The sequence below is a fragment of the Prinia subflava genome, unplaced genomic scaffold, assembly GCF_021018805.1.
Source record: "Prinia subflava isolate CZ2003 ecotype Zambia unplaced genomic scaffold, Cam_Psub_1.2 scaffold_53_NEW, whole genome shotgun sequence".
NCBI classification, from domain to species: Eukaryota; Metazoa; Chordata; class Aves; order Passeriformes; family Cisticolidae; genus Prinia; species Prinia subflava.
This window is the reverse complement of record NW_026961063.1, coordinates 272,978-287,905: the sequence shown is the minus strand read 5'-3', so window position 1 is coordinate 287,905 and position 14,928 is coordinate 272,978. Positions and strand designations below refer to the sequence as shown.

The following is a 14,928-nucleotide window of genomic DNA, read 5'->3' as shown; positions in this document are numbered from 1 at the left end:
CCGGTGCCCCAAACCCACCTAGAGGAGCCTGTTCTATAATCGATGATCCACGATACACCTTACCATTCCTTGCAACAGTTCAGCCTATATACCGCCGTCGCCAGCCCACCCACCCTGAAGGACCAACAGTGGACGCAATAGCCCTACAACGCTAATACGACAGGTCAAGGTATAGCCTATGGAATGGGAGCAATGGGCTACATTTTCTAGGACTAGAAACATACGGCAAAGGGACATGAAAACTATCCCTGGAAGGCGGATTTAGCAGTAAAGAGAGACAATCGAGCCCTCTTTAAGCCGGCTCTGGGACACGTACATACCGCCCGTCACCCTCCTCAAAAGCGACCCCCCCCCCCCCCATAAATTAATAAGTTGATCAGCCAAAGAGGAGGTAAGTCGTAACAAGGTAAGTGTACCGGAAGGTGCACTTAGAACACCAAGACGTAGCCTTAAATTAAAGCACTCAGCTTACACCTGAGAGATATCTGCTAACATCAGATCGTCTTGAATGCCAAACTCTAGCCCAACCTACATGACCCGGAATAACAAAGCTACTCTCCAACACCCAACTAAAAGCATTTATTAGTCCCCAGTATAGGCGATAGAAAAGACACCATTGGAGCGATAGAGACCACGTACCGTAAGGGAAAGATGAAATAGCAATGAAAACTAAGCTAAAAACAGCAAAGATCAACCCTTGTACCTTTTGCATCATGGTCTAGCAAGAAAAACCAAGCAAAATGAATTTAAGTTTGCCACCCCGAAACCCAAGCGAGCTACTTGCGAGCAGCTATTATGAGCGAACCCGTCTCTGTTGCAAAAGAGTGGGATGGACTTGCTAGTAGAGGTGAAAAGCCAATCGAGCTGGGTGATAGCTGGTTGCCTGTGAAATGAATCTTAGTTCACTCTTAATTCTTCTCCAAGGAACCTACAAACCCCAATGAAGCGAATTAAGGGCTATTTAAAGGAGGTACAGCTCCTTTAAAAAAAGAATACAATCTCCACGAGCGGATAAACAACAAACCTGCAAAACCTACTGTGGGCCTTTAAGCAGCCATCAACAAAGAGTGCGTTAAAGCTCTGCACCTTAAAAATATAAAAAACCACGTGACTCCCTCCCCACTAACGGGCTAACCTATAGAACAATAGGAGAATTAATGCTAGAATGAGTAACCAGGGTCCTCCCTCTTAGACGCAAGCTTACATCAGTACATTATTAACAAGCCACCAATATACGACAAATCAAACAAGCAGAGTATTAAACACTTTGTTAACCCGACATAGGAGCGTCCATTAAGAAAGATTAAAACCTGTAAAAGGAACTAGGCAAACCCGTCAAGGCCCGACTGTTTACCAAAAACATAGCCTTCAGCCAACCCACAGACAAGTATTGAAGGTGATGCCTGCCCGGTGACTATGTTTCAACGGCCGCGGTATCCTAACCGTGCAAAGGTAGCGCAATCAATTGTCCCATAAATCGGGACCCGTATGAATGGCTAAACGAGGTCTTAACTGTCTCTTACAGGCAATCGGTGAAATTGATCTCCCTGTGCTGCCTGTGCCTGTGCCTGTGCCTGTGCCTGTGCCTGTGCCTGTGCCTGTTCCTGTTCCTGTTCCTGTTCCTGTTCCTGTTCCTGTTCCTGTGCCTGTTCCTCTGGGATGGAGCCAAAAGGGGGGATTTTGCTCACAGGGCATACCCGGCAGCTTGGGGAGGTCTCTGGGGGTCTCTGGGACACATCTGGAGCAGGAGGACTGGGAGAATCTCTGGGAGGTTCTGATCTCCCAGAGTGCCTGCTTGAGGTTGCTCTGGGGCTATAAGAAAAAAATCCACCTGCAATCTGTTCACCCTGCTGGTGTCTCCTTGGGCCAGTTTTCCCTGCTCTGTTACCTGTTACCTGCTGCTTTCCTCCCTGCCCAGGTCCCCATGGCCAGTGAGTCCCAGAACGTGGTCCAGCAGCCCTTCCAGCAGCCAGTGCTTGTGCCAGCCAGCCAGTCTGTGCAGGGGGGGCTCCAGGCTGGAGGGGGTCCCCATCTACTACAGTGTCATCCCCACTGCCCAGCAGAATGGCACCAGGTAAAGCTCTGGGGGAGAAAAGGGTGCTGTGCCCACAACTGGGGGTTTTTGGGGTGTCCTGTCAAGGCCTTGATGATCCTTGTGGGTCCCTTCCAAGTCGGGAGATTCCATGGTTCTGTTTGGTGGTTCCATGATCATCCTGCTGTGAGCGTGGAGCTCCTGGGGCTGGAGCTGGGTGGGTACCACAAGTGCTGCTCCTCCCTGAGCTTGTCCATTCCTGGCTCCCTTGGTCAGGGCTTCCTGGCCACCAGCCTAAGCTCCTGTGTGCCCAGCCCTCTCCAGAGGCTCCTGTGTGTTCAGCCATCCCAGTAAAGAGGGAACTGGGAATAAACCAGTGCAGATGTCCCTGCTCTTCCTCCCCATCCCCATCCTCACCTGAGCGCCCTCTCTGCCCCACAGCCCATCCGTGGGGTTCCTGCAGCCTCCTGGCTCCGAGCAGTACCAGATGCCCCAGTCCCCAGCACCCTGCAGCCCCCCACAGATGCAGCAGCAGTATTCAGGTACGAGGGGCACGGGTGGGATCAGCGTTCGGATCTCGGGCTGTGGAGCTGCCACTTCACAGCCCAAGTCTGGCAGCTCCTGTACCAGGGGATTCCTTGGTCTGGGATCCAGTCTGGGATTCTACAGGGAATGATCAGGGTGTGGCACTGGCTCCTGGCTGGCATCTCCCTGCCCTGGTGGGCAGTGGGGGTGGAGGGAGCTGGGTGGGCTGTGGGCTGCAGATGGGGAGGTTGGGGATTCCTGCTGCCTGTCCACAGCTGCTGGGAGTGAGCTGGGAACTGTTGAGCTGGTGCAGAAGCTGAACTGGGATGATGGAGGTGTGGACCTGGTGAGCTGCAGGATCTGAGCTGGGATGTTTGGAGTTCTGTACCTGGATCTGTGCTTGGAGTTGTGTGGAGATGCTCAGAGCGGTCACTGAGCTCCATCCGTCAGCTGTGCTCCCTGTGCTCCCATTTTCTCCTGGATTAAACACCATCATTCCCAGCATAACCTTTGCTGTTAGAGAGGAATCCCCAGAGGGTCCTGGTGGGGTTTTTTCCAGCTTGAAAAATCTTGAGTGGCAGAGGAGAGAGTCCAGAGTGGGACTCTCTGGAAGGATGTGACAGGGACAGGCAGGTGCAGTGTGTCCCACACGCCTGTGTCTGTCCCCAGGGGTGTCCCCCGTCAGGCCCTGGCGTGGTGGTGATGCAGCTGAATGTCCCCCAACGGCCCCCAGGCACCCCAAAACCCCCCCGTGGTGCAGTGGAGCCACTGTAAGTACTACAGCCTGGAGCAGCGGGGGCAGAAGCCAGGAGACCTCTACAACCCCGACACCAGTGCTCAGGTACTGGGGAGACTGGGAGGGGACAGGGAGCAGACAGCTCAGCCTTTGGGCTGGGCTGGGTGACGGGTTGGGGGGTTAAGGTGGGTGTGGGAGCAGCCACAAGCACTGGGGGTGTGTGACACTGTCCCTCCCCCAGGCCAGCACCCAGCTGAACAGCCCCATCACGTCCCCCACCCAGTCCCCGACGCCGTCGCCCGTCACCAACCTCAACAGCGTGTGCACGGGGCTGAGCCCCCTCCCCGTCCTCACGCAGTTCCCCCGGCCCCATGGGCCCAGCACAAGGTAAGGGGAAGGCCCTGGGGGACAGCCCAGGGCTGGGAATTCCTTGAGATCCCCCACAAATTCGGGCTCCTCGTGCAGGTGATGGGAGGTACTCGCTGCTGGGCCAACCTCTGCAGTACAACCTGTCCCTGTGTCCCCCCGCCACTGCTGCACAACCAGCCCAGTTACACAGGACACCAGGTACAGCCAGGCCAGGTGGCCCTTCCCCAGCCCCTCTGTGAAGACACAATGTCCCCTGAGGTGACACGGTGCCCTTTTTGTCCTTCCAGGGGCAGACTGGAATGAAGCACGGAAACCGGAGCAAGAGACAGGCCCTTAAATCAGCGTCCACCGACCTGGGGACAAGTGACGTAGGCAAGTGACCCCCTCGAGCCCCTGTGCCCTCTGATGTCCCCACAAATGGATGTTGGAGGCTCCAGGTGCCATCCCTGCCCACACCAGCATCCCACAGAACCCTGTGCTGGTTTTGGGGAGTGGTTCCTGCCAGTGCCTCCTCCCCACACCCACAAACACCCCCCAGCCCAGGTGAGTCCAGGCTGGGGGTGCAGCAGGTCCAGCCCCAGCCCTGAGAGAGGTGAAGGTGAACAGGGAGTGAAACCTCTGAGGAGGACACCTGGATGCTGTTTCCTGCCTGTCAGAGGGTGGAAATGATGGAGCAGAACTGGGATTTTATTCCTCTTTATCAGCAGAAAATGAGTGTCCAGACTCTGAGATCTCATTCCCACCACTCTTCCCACCCATGCTGCCCTTCCCAATGGGGGCCACAGCTTGAGGGCCTCATCTCTGAGATTTGGGATGTCCCAGGGTGGCTTTGAGGGCTGAGGGTTCCAGTGAATCTTTTCTCTCCACCCATGCCCAGGGTGTCTCCACTGGGTCCTTGAGTGACCCACGGCTTGGATGGAGCAGCCCTCACTGACCCTCTGGAGACCCCAGGCTTGTCTCCTTTGTCACCTCAGTGTCACCACCAGCAGCTGCAGGGCTGCAGGGGCCCTTTAAGGCTGCCTGCCCCTGGCATGGTCCCTACGTGCCACGTTAATATTAGCAAAGAATCCCTGCAGCAGCTCTGCTAAGCCCAGAGCCAGGGCTGGGGCCAGGAGTTTGCAGAGGGGTTTGGGGCAGGGATAGGGGAGAGCCAGGAGCTGCAGAGGGGTTTTGGGGACCACCAGGCAGGGGCCAGGAGCTACAGAGGGATTTGGGGACCACCAGGCAGGGGTCAGGAGCTGCAGAAGGATTTGGGTACCACTGGGCTGGAACTGGAGCCAGGAGCTGCAGCGAGATTTGAGGACCACAGGGAGGAGCCAGGAGCTGCAGAAATTTAGGGACCACCAGGCAGGGGCCAGGAGCAGGATTTGGGTGCTACCAGGCAGGGGCCAGGAGCTGCAGAGGGGTTTGGGGGCCGTGGGGCAGGGATAGGGGAGAGTCAGGAGCTGCAGAGGGGTTTGGGGCAGGGATAAGGGAGAGCCAGGAGCTGCAGGGAGATTTGGGGACCACCAGGCAGGGGCCAGGAGCTGCAGAAGGATTTGGGTACCACTGGGCTGGAACTGGAGCCAGGAGCAAGCAGAGGGATTTGGGGGCCATGGGACAGGGATAGGGGAGAGCCAGGAGCTGCAGAGGGGTTTGGGGGACCACAGGGCTGAGACAAAGGTCGGAGCCAGGAGCTGCAGGGAGATTTGGGGACCACAAGGAGGAGCCAGGAGCTGCAGAAATTTAGGGACCACCAGGCAGGGGCCAGGAGCAGCAGGAAGATTTGGGGACCACCAGGCAGAGGCCAGGAGCAGCAGAGGGGTTTTGGGGCAGGGATAGGGGGGAGCCAGGAGCTGCAGAGAGGTTTGGGGACCACCAGGCAGGGATAGGGGAGAGGCAGGAGCTGCAGGGAGATTTGAGGACCACAAGGAGGAGCCAGGAGCTGCAGAAATTTGGGGACCACCAGGCAGGGGCCAGGAGCAGGATTTGGGTGCTACCAGGCAGGGGCCAGGAGCTGCAGAGGGATTTGGGGACCACCAGGCAGGACACACCCAGTGCCACCATCCTCCAGGAGCGCAGCCATTCTCCCTCCCAGGGTCAGGGTGGGAGCATGGCCTTGGCTCCCAGTCCTGGTACTTGAGGAAAACAGAACAGAGCCCCTGGTGAAGCCTGAACTGCCCGGCTATCCAAAGGGACACCAGGAGGATTTGGTGTCCCTTAGCCGTGGGACACTGGGAAACAACCCCACATCTCCTCCTGAAGCAAAAGCAGCATTGTGGGCACAGGGATGGGGCATTCCCGGGAGCAGCTGGGGGTGCTTTGGGGGGGAAGTGACTGCCTTAAAAGAAAAAATTCCTGCTCTGAGGGCAGCTCCTGGGCCGGGAGAGGTGGGAGCTCCAGGGCGGGACCCTACCGGTGACAGCGGCTCCTTCCCCGCAGTGCTGGGCCGGGTGCTGGAGGTGACAGATCTGCCCGAGGGCATCACACGGACAGAGGCCGACAAGCTCTTCACCCAGCTGGCCATGGCCGGTGCCAAAATCCAGTGGCTCAAAGAGACTCAGGGGCGCCGCGGGGACGGAGGAGGCGGCGGCGGGGACAACAGCGGGACTCCGGAGAACGGCAGGCACAGTGACCTCGCTGCCTTATACACCATCGTGGCCGTGTTCCCCAGCCCGCTGGCCGCCCAAAACGCCTCCCTGCGCCTCAACAACTCCCTCAGCCGCTTCAAACTGCGCGTGGCCAAAAAGAACTACGACCTGCGGGTGCTGGAGCGGGCCAGCTCCCAGTAGGGCACCCGTGGGCACCGGGCACTCCCTGGGCCTCTTCTCCTCCCGCCCTCCCTTCCTCTCGCCCTCCTTCCTTGATATATTTATATGAACATAATTAAGAGACGAGAAGTTGATTTTTTTTTTAATTTTTTTTTTTTTTTTAATTATTATTTTTGGAGTGACGCCCGTGCCCGCCCCCCTCCCCTGTGTCTATGGTTTTGTTTAAGCACTGTGTTGGACCGCACATACAGGTGTTGATTGGTATGTTCACTGCACATTTTATTTAATCGGATTATTATTTTGCTGGGGGAGGGGGGGGGAATTTTTGGTTTTATTTTTATTTTGGGGGGGGTTGTTTTTAAATAAAACAACAAAAAAAAAAAAAAAAAAAGGAGAATTGTCCATCACTTGAATGTAACTTCCAGTTCTCTGCTGGGGACTGGGGGCTTTGTGTTGGGGACAGCAAGGGGATGATCGTGCCCTGTCCTGCCCCCGAGCTTGGCATGTCCCTGGTGTGCCAAAGTGGGGATCCCAGGCTGGGATCAGAGCATTTGGATCGGGCTGGACTCCCCTGACACGTTCGTGGCCTCTTCTCCCGGCTGCCAGGTCCATCCAGCTGTGGAATTCCAGGGCAGGAATGAGGGCGTGGAGTGGCTCTGCCAGGAAAATTCATATTCCTGCTGACAGGGGCAGCACCTGGAGCTGGCAGGTGCAGGTGGGGACAGGATTTGGGGTGGCACAGCCAAAGCCTGTGGCAGTGGCAGGATGGTCCCACCCTCCCTGGGCAGGTGCTTTCACACAGGTAAGAGCTGCCAGGAAGGGAGGAGCTCCCACCCCAGGCTTGTGCCTAACATAATTTAACTGAACAATACTTAACCTACACTTAAACTAAACCACACAGACTATACTTAAACTAAAACTATACAAAAGTTTGTCTTAATATTAACAAATTACTAAAATATAACTTAAACATACATATATAATAAATGACTCTAATTAAAAATCTATTTCTATTAAATCCATTTATATTCTACTCCCCATTGCGATTGTGCTTCACATGGTAATGTAATTCTGTATTAATTAAAGTACAAGTTAGTTGTTGTACTCACTGCCACCTCCAGCCAGGCAGGGACCTAAGGCACCCATGGGTGCCCATTAACCCCATGCCCTTGTCCCTGGCCACGGTGGCAGCAGTGGGATCCCAGCAGAGCCATCCCAGCAGAGCCATCCCAGCAGGATTTGGTGCCAGCGGGTGTGAGAGACCATGAGAGACCCCAGTGCCGCCCTGCTGCCCACAGAACCCCCGGAGCCTCCAGCACAGAGCAAAGCAGACACTGAAGCTGAAGCCTTCGGTGTGCCCAGCTCCTGGAACCCTCCCGTGTCCAATTCCCCGGAGCCCTGGCAGTGCCCGGTTCCTTCTTTGTCCCAGGCCGGGCTGGGGGGGGCCCTGGCACGCCCAGCAACCCACCAACGCAAATAGCCGCTGCCTCCTCCGCCCGCTGCCGCCCGGCGCACGCCGGGGCTCCAATTTCCCGGCGTCAGCCCCCGCCACCGCTCAGCTGTCGTCCCCCTCTGCCCTGTCACTCCGCTCGCCACCGGCCCGGTCCCCCTCTGCCCTGTCACTCCGCTCGCCACCGGCCCGGTCCCCCTCTGCCCTGTCACTCCGCTCGCCACCGGCCCGGGGCGGTCCCCGCACGGAGGGCTGGGGGCTCTGCGGCCAACGGGGCCCCGGCACCGGCCGCCCTTCGGGGGCTTCTTCAGCGCAGGACGAGAGCTCCGAGCACAGGGTAAGTGCCCCGTGTGTGCCCCTCCTTGCTGTGCCCACCCTGGGTCCCCCCGGTGCTGCGGGGCCTTGGGGTGCCCCGTTCCTGCAGCTCTCCCCGTTCCCATTGCTGCTTCCTGATGGTTTTCCTGGCTGGTTTCCACGGGGGCTGGAGGGGTTTGGGGGGTGGGTTTCACCAAAAATAGCCAGGTCTGGGTGGAAGTGCGGGGAGGGCTGTCAGAGGTGGCACCGGGATGGTTTGGGGGATGCGGGAGCAGGTCCTGCCCCGGTGGCAGCAGAAAGGCGGGTGATGCCCATCAGTGTCACCCGTGTGCTCACCTGAGGGGCCGAGGGTGGCACCGTTTGCATTTCACGGGGAGATGGAGATGCCCAGGCTGAGGTGGGCACATGCAGGTAGCCCAGGGGCCAGCTCGCAGCGCTTGGCACTCCCTGGGCCAGCAGATGTGCCACGCTCTGGGCTGGGCACCGACCTCCTCCAGCCTGGCCCTGGGGGGCTCCCCGAGACAGAACCAGCCCTGGCCGGGGCAGGGGCTGCAGGGTGGGCGGTGGGAGTGACCCCGGGGGCTCCCCGAGACAGAACCAGCCCTGGCCGGGGCAGGGGCTGCGGGGTGGGCAGTGGGAGTGACCCGGGGGCTCCCCGAGACACAACCAGGCCTGGCCGGGGCAGGGGCTGCGGGGTGGGCAGTGGGAGTGACCCGGGGGATTCCCCTGGCAGAACCAGCCCTGGCCGGGGCAGGGGCTGCAGGGTGGGCAGTGGGAGTGACCCCGGGGGTTCCCCGAGACAGAACCAGGCCTGGCTGGGGCAGGGGCTGCAGGGTGGGCGGTGGGAGTGACCCGGGGGTCCCCGAGACAGAACCAGCCCTCGCCAGGGCTGCTGGACGGGCAGGGGAAGGGGAGGCGCTGCCCACCCAGCAGGGTCTGACCACTTCAGCTCCTGCAGCTGGAGCTGCCCCAGCCAACGCCATCCCTGTCTCTTCCCCTTGCAGCATGACAGAGAAGGAGGTGCCAGAGCCACCAGCTTCACCTGCTTCAGGTGGGAAACCCAAGAGCCGGGTAAGTGGGTGCCCACAGGGCAGTTTGGGTGGGTGGGGGAAGCCCCCTCTCCATCAGCATCCTGCCGCAGCCCCGGGAGGCTTTGGGAGGCCTGGCGGGTCCCTGATGGGTGTTGGGTGGGCATTTCCCAGCTTGGCATTTCCCTGGAGTGCCCACAGCCGTGAGGTGCTCAGGAGCCGCAGTTTCCTCTTTTGTGGAGACTTCACGGGACTGGGAGGAGGATCCCCCTCTTCAGAGCATCCCTGGAGTCTCCTGCTTGTGGAGGGGGTCTCTGGGTGGAGGCACGGGGGTCTCTGCCCTCCTGTCTCCCCCACACCACCACACACCCCCCGTCCTCTCCTGCCCAGCAGCTGCAGAAGCTGAAGCAACTTTTCCAGCGGAAAGCGAAGGAGGAGCCGGCGCCGGAGCCGCAGCCCAACGGGGAGCTGGTCAGCCCCTCGGGGGGACCCATCTACTACATCTACGAGGATGACGAAGAGGAGGAAGAGGAGGAGGAGCCCGAGCCCCCTCCCGAACCCGAGAAACTCGTTAACGACAAACCCCACAAGTTCAAAGATCATTACTTCAAAAAGCCCAAATTCTGCGACGTTTGCGCCCGCATGATCGTCCGTGAGTCCTGAGGGGGGTGGGGGGCCACGGGCAGGGCTGGGGGCCACGGGCACTGCTGGGGCTGGGGGCCACGGGCAGGGCTGGGGGCCACAGGCACGGCTGGGGCTGGGGGCCACGGGCAGGGCTGGGGGGCCACGGGCACGGCTGGGGGGCCACGGGCAGGGCTGGGGGCCACGGGCACGGCTGGGGGGCCACGGGCAGGGCTGGGGGCCACGGGCACGGCTGGGGCTGGGGGCACGGCTGGGGGCCACGGGCACGGCTGGGGCTGGGGGCACGGCTGGGGCTGGGGGCCAAGGCTGCCCAGGGCTCTGTCCCGGCCCTTTCACAGCTGCAGTGTCACATTCCCTCTCCTTTCCAACCCGCCACTGCCAGTCAACAACAAATTTGGCCTGAGGTGCAAGAACTGCAAAACCAACATCCACCACCACTGCCAGTCCTACGTGGAGATGCAGCGTTGCTTCGGCAAGATCGTGAGTGCCACCCCCACCTCCTGCCCACCTCGGCCCCCCCGTCATTCCCTGGCTTTGAGGGGGACCCCTGCATGTCCCTCTCGGGGTCCCCCCAGCTCTGATGGGTCCGTGGGTCCCGGGGGTGGCTGATGCTCCGACCCCCCCTCTCCCCTGCAGCCCCCCGGGTTCCGCCGGGCGTACAGCTCCCCCCTCTACAGCGACCAGCAGCTCGCCGGCACCAAGGACCAGCTCGGTAACTCCCCGTGCTGGGGTGCCCCTGTCCCCTCTGTCCCCACCCTGGGGTGTCCCAACCCCTCGTGTCCTATCCCTGACCCCTCCCTCACCATTCCCGCAGCAAACAGGAGCGACCCCGTGTTCGAGACGCTGCGGACGGGCGTCATCATGGCCAACAAGGAGCGCAAGAAGGGGCAGGACGACAAGAAGAACGTGAGTGTGGGCTCGGGCTCTCGCCAAATTCCTGCCACGGCAGTGCCAGCACCTCACTAAACCCCCAGCCCCCAATTCTGCACCCTCTGAGGGGTCCCTCTGCCTTCCAGCCCTTGGCTGCGATGATGGACGAGGAGTCGGAGGCCACGAAGCCGGTGGGGAGCAAAGCTGAGGGTGGTGAGCGCGGGGTTGAGGGGCTGAGCCCATGGGAGCCCCCGGCCGTGTTTGGGGGGGGTCACCAGGGTGGGGGGTCCCCAGCTCGTGTCCCCACCCTGGGGCTCTCACTGCACCCCACGTTGGCTGAGGAGACCCTCGAGAGGCACCGCCAGGAGAGGTGTGACCCCTCCTCCCGTTCCCAGGTGCCTCTGAAGGGGACAAGAAGGCTGAGAAGAGCCCGACAGATGACAAGGTACCCCTCATCCTCGCCCTGCACCCCAGAGCCCTGAGCAGAGCCGGTGGGATCTCCCTGCTGGGACCCTCGGGACTGCAAACCCCTCTGTGTCCCCTCAGAGCAAGAAGCTGCAGCCAGGGGGGTTCATGCAGTCCCACTATTTCGTGGCACTTTATCGCTTCAAAGCCCTGGAGAAGGATGACCTGGACTTCCCGTGAGTTCCCAGCCTTGTCCTGGGCTCTTTCCTGAGGCTTTCGGGGTCTGGCTTGGTGTGGTTCCGTGGATTTCCCAAGGCTGAGGTCTCTGTGCAGGACCTGCCTGTCCCTGAGCCCGTGGGCTGCATGAGTCCTGTGCCAGAAATGGGGCTCGAGGAGCTGATGCTGAAGGAAAAGAGATTTTCCTTGGGGTCTGCCATGGCTGGGGGTCCTTTCCCCCTTCAGAGACCCCTTCCTTCCCTTCCAGGCCGGGGGAGAAGATCACGGTGGTCGATGACTCCAACGAGGAGTGGTGGCGGGTAAGGCCGGAGTGTGGCTGGGAAAGAAAGTGGCACTGCAAGGGGGGCACCCAAAGGTGCTGCCAGCCCCCAGCCTGGTGGGGAGGGAGGGCTCAGGGACCCCCGGCTCGGCTCCAATCCCCTCCTGCACTCCCTCACTGCCTCCTTCCAGGGGAAGATCGGCGAGAAAATCGGGTATTTCCCCCCCAACTTCATCATCCGGGTGCGGGCAGGCGAGCGGGTGCACAAGGTGACGCGGTCCTTCGTGGGCAACCGGGAGATCGGGCAGATCACGCTCAAGAAGGATCAGGTGAGACGGGACCCCCCCTCCCCATCACCACCCAGACCCCTCCAATCCCCCCCAGCACAGCTTCATCACCATCATCACCATCCCCCCACTTCCCACCTTCCCCAAGCCCCTCAGAGGAGACCCCGAGCCCCCCACACCCGGGGTTCCCCCTACTCTGGGGGGTCCCGGGGGTCTCACCCCATCCCCTGTCGCCCACAGATCGTGGTGCAGAAGGGGGAGGAGGTGAACGGTTACGTCAAAGTCTTCACCGGCCGCAAAGTGGGGCTGTTCCCTGTGGACTTCCTGGAGGAGATCTGAGGGGGGCTGAGAGGGGGGGACCCCTGGGATGGGGGACAGAGAGACCCCCGGGATTGGGGACAGAGAGACCCCCGGGATGGGGCAGAGACACCCCTGGGATGGGGCAGAGACACCCCTGGGATGGGGCAGAGAGACTCTGGCTGCGGGGTGGGGATGGGGACAGGGACACCCTCGGGATGGGGACAGGGGACCCCCGGGATGGGGATGGGGACCCTCGGGATGGGTAGTGTAAAGACCCCGGGATTGGGATGGGGGGCCCTGGCTGCGGGACAGGTATGGGGTCAGGGAAGGGCACCCCCATTCCTGCTGCCCCCAGGGGTCCCTGGGGTGTCCCTGGGGTGTCCCTGGAGTGTCCCTGGGGTGTCCCTGGGGCGCTGTTGTCCCCCCCAGGACCGGGGCAGGATGGGGGGACAGGAGGTGCCCCAAGGGCTCTTCCCCCGTGGGAGATTTCGGTGCCTCCAGAGCCACTGGATGCAAGCAGGGGGCACCCCCAGACTGGCTGTGGAGCCCCCCTGACTGCGTGGGGGGACACCGGGTGCCGTGGGGAGGGTCAGGGGGGTCCTGCCCCGCTGCTCCCGGTGCTCCCCGGTTTTGGCAATACACGGCTGTGCCCAACGCCGCTCTCCGGTGTGGATTTAATGGGGTGGGGCGCTCTGGGGGGGCATCCAGGACCCCTTGGGGGGTGCCAGTGTTGGGGTGCCAGTGCCCGCTGCTGGGGGGGACCACGGGGAGGGGGGCGGTGGGAGGGGTGTCACTGGTCACTGTGGGGGTGCCGGTGGCCCCTGACAGAGCGGTCACTGGTCACTGTGGGAGTGGCGGTGGCCCCATAATGGGGGGAGGTGTCACTGGTCACTATTGGGGTGCCGGTGGCCCCCGGAGAAGGGGTCACTGGTCACTGTGAGAGTGGAGGGGGTGGGTCACTGGTCACTGTGGGGGTGTCCGTGGCCCCTGACAGAGGGGTCACTGGTCACCAGGGGGGTGCTGGTGGCCCCCGATGGAGGGGTCACTGGTCACTGAGAGTGGCAGTGGCCCCATACTGGGGGGAGGTGTCATTGGTCACTGTGGGGGTGCCGATGGCCCCCGATGGAGGGGTCACTGGTCACTGTGGGGGTGCCGGTGGCCCCATAATGGGAGGGGTGTCACTGGTCACGGTGGCGCCCAGTGGAGGGGGTGGGTCACTGGTCACTGTGGGGGTGTCCGTGGCCCCTGACAGAGGGGTCACTGGTCACCAGGGGGGTGCTGGTGGCCCCCGATGGAGGGGTCACTGGTCACTGAGAGTGGCAGTGGCCCCATACTGGGGGGAGGTGTCATTGGTCACTGTGGGGGTGCCGATGGCCCCCGATGGAGGGGTCACTGGTCACTGTGGGGGTGCCGGTGGCCCCATAATGGGAGGGGTGTCACTGGTCACGGTGGCCCCCAGTGGAGGGGGGGTGGGTCACTGGTCACTGTGGGGGTGCCGATGGCCCCCGATGGAGGTGTCACTGGTCACTGTGGGGGTGCCGGTGGCCCCTAGCCGGGGGTGTGCCGGTGGCCCCCAACGGGGGAGGGGCTGGGGCGGAACCAGGCCCCCCCCGCCCCGTCCCTCGGGGGGCCGGGCGCTGGCGCGGGGCCCGGCGGGGCCCGAATAGGGGCGGCGGGCGACAGGTGACAGTGGCGGGGACAGGACGAGACCTTGGAGCGCGGCGGGGGCGGGCGCGGGGCCAGGAACAGGTGCCCGAGCTGAGCCCGTGACGTCACGGCCCCGTGACGTCAGCGGTAACCACGGCGACAGGCGGGCTGGGTGGGTGGGGCCTGTGGATGGGCGTGGTCTGGGAGTGGGCGTGGTTTGCAGTGTGGGCGTGGCCAAACTTCACCGGCTCGGCCGCGAGGGGGCGCTGTCGGCACGCGCGCCGCGCTGCTGTATGCAAAAATATGCAAAAAAATGTAAAATATGCAAATGAGGAGGGGAGGCAGCGGCTCCCCCTGGCGGGCGGCTCGTGGGGCAGCCCCCCAACCCCGGTACCGGAATTGGGGGGAGGGGTCCCCGTGTTCCCCCCCACTCTATGGGGCCAAGCCGCGGCTCCTGAGGGGTTATGGGGGGTACAGGGAACCCCGGGGGGGGAGGGGAGCAGGTGTGGGACCCCCACCCTGGGGGTCTCCTCCATTCCCAGCACCCCAAGTACCGGAGATGCTGCTCCGGGAATGATGGGAATGAGGGGGTGCGAATGGGGGGGGGGGCGGAGCAGCCCTCGGGATTGACCTCCCTCCTCCTCCCCCCATCCCCTCCCTCCCCTCCTGTCACACAGCCTTAAATGCCGAACCATTAAAATTTTCCACCTCATTTGCGGCTCCTCACACGGTTAATTTTCCCGGGATTGTCTATTTATTTATTTGCGGAGCCCTGCGGGAGGAGGGGGGGAAGGCGGAGGGGGGAGCAGCTGATTTGCTGCATCTGGGCGGTGGGGAGGGAAAGGGGGGGAAGCACCCTGGGAAGGGGGGAGGGCTCTGGCTAATTTAACAGCTGAAGAGAACAACTTAATTAGAGTCAGCTGGAAAATTGGGTAAAACACCTTCTATCAGCCTCCCACCCCCCAGCCCCCTTCCCTGCCGGCTCCTGGTGGGATGCCAGGGTGGGGATGCGCTTTGGGATGCATTTTTGGGATGCGTTTTGGGAGGAAGGGAGAGCTGGCCCCAGCCAAGCAGCT

The 14,928-nt window shown here is 61.6% G+C and overlaps 2 protein-coding genes across 2 annotated transcripts in view; both read left to right on the top strand.

Moving 5' to 3' along the window:
* The window catches only part of R3HDM2 (R3H domain containing 2), a 28,748-nt gene extending 21,967 nt beyond the window's left edge, over positions 1 to 6,781 (top strand). The window contains 11 exon segments of the mRNA XM_063425152.1: positions 1,562 to 2,020; positions 2,022 to 2,074; positions 2,474 to 2,589; positions 3,243 to 3,274; positions 3,276 to 3,398; positions 3,535 to 3,660; positions 3,662 to 3,680; positions 3,759 to 3,814; positions 3,816 to 3,860; positions 3,950 to 4,034; positions 6,084 to 6,781. Of these exon segments, the coding sequence (XP_063281222.1) occupies positions 1,562 to 2,020; positions 2,022 to 2,074; positions 2,474 to 2,589; positions 3,243 to 3,274; positions 3,276 to 3,398; positions 3,535 to 3,660; positions 3,662 to 3,680; positions 3,759 to 3,814; positions 3,816 to 3,860; positions 3,950 to 4,034; positions 6,084 to 6,433 (1,464 nt within the window). The 3' untranslated portion in view covers positions 6,434 to 6,781.
* Positions 6,782 to 7,676: 895 nt separating this feature from the next.
* On the top strand, positions 7,677 to 12,418 carry STAC3 (SH3 and cysteine rich domain 3). Its single transcript, XM_063425118.1, is given in 14 exon segments — positions 7,677 to 7,738; positions 7,740 to 7,875; positions 7,877 to 8,199; positions 9,182 to 9,248; positions 9,596 to 9,857; positions 10,230 to 10,327; positions 10,484 to 10,559; positions 10,662 to 10,753; positions 10,864 to 10,930; positions 11,113 to 11,162; positions 11,264 to 11,358; positions 11,607 to 11,658; positions 11,810 to 11,947; positions 12,146 to 12,418. Coding segments are annotated over 14 exon segments (1,617 nt in total). The 3' UTR covers positions 12,245 to 12,418.
* The last annotated feature ends 2,510 nt before the right edge of the window (positions 12,419 to 14,928 follow it).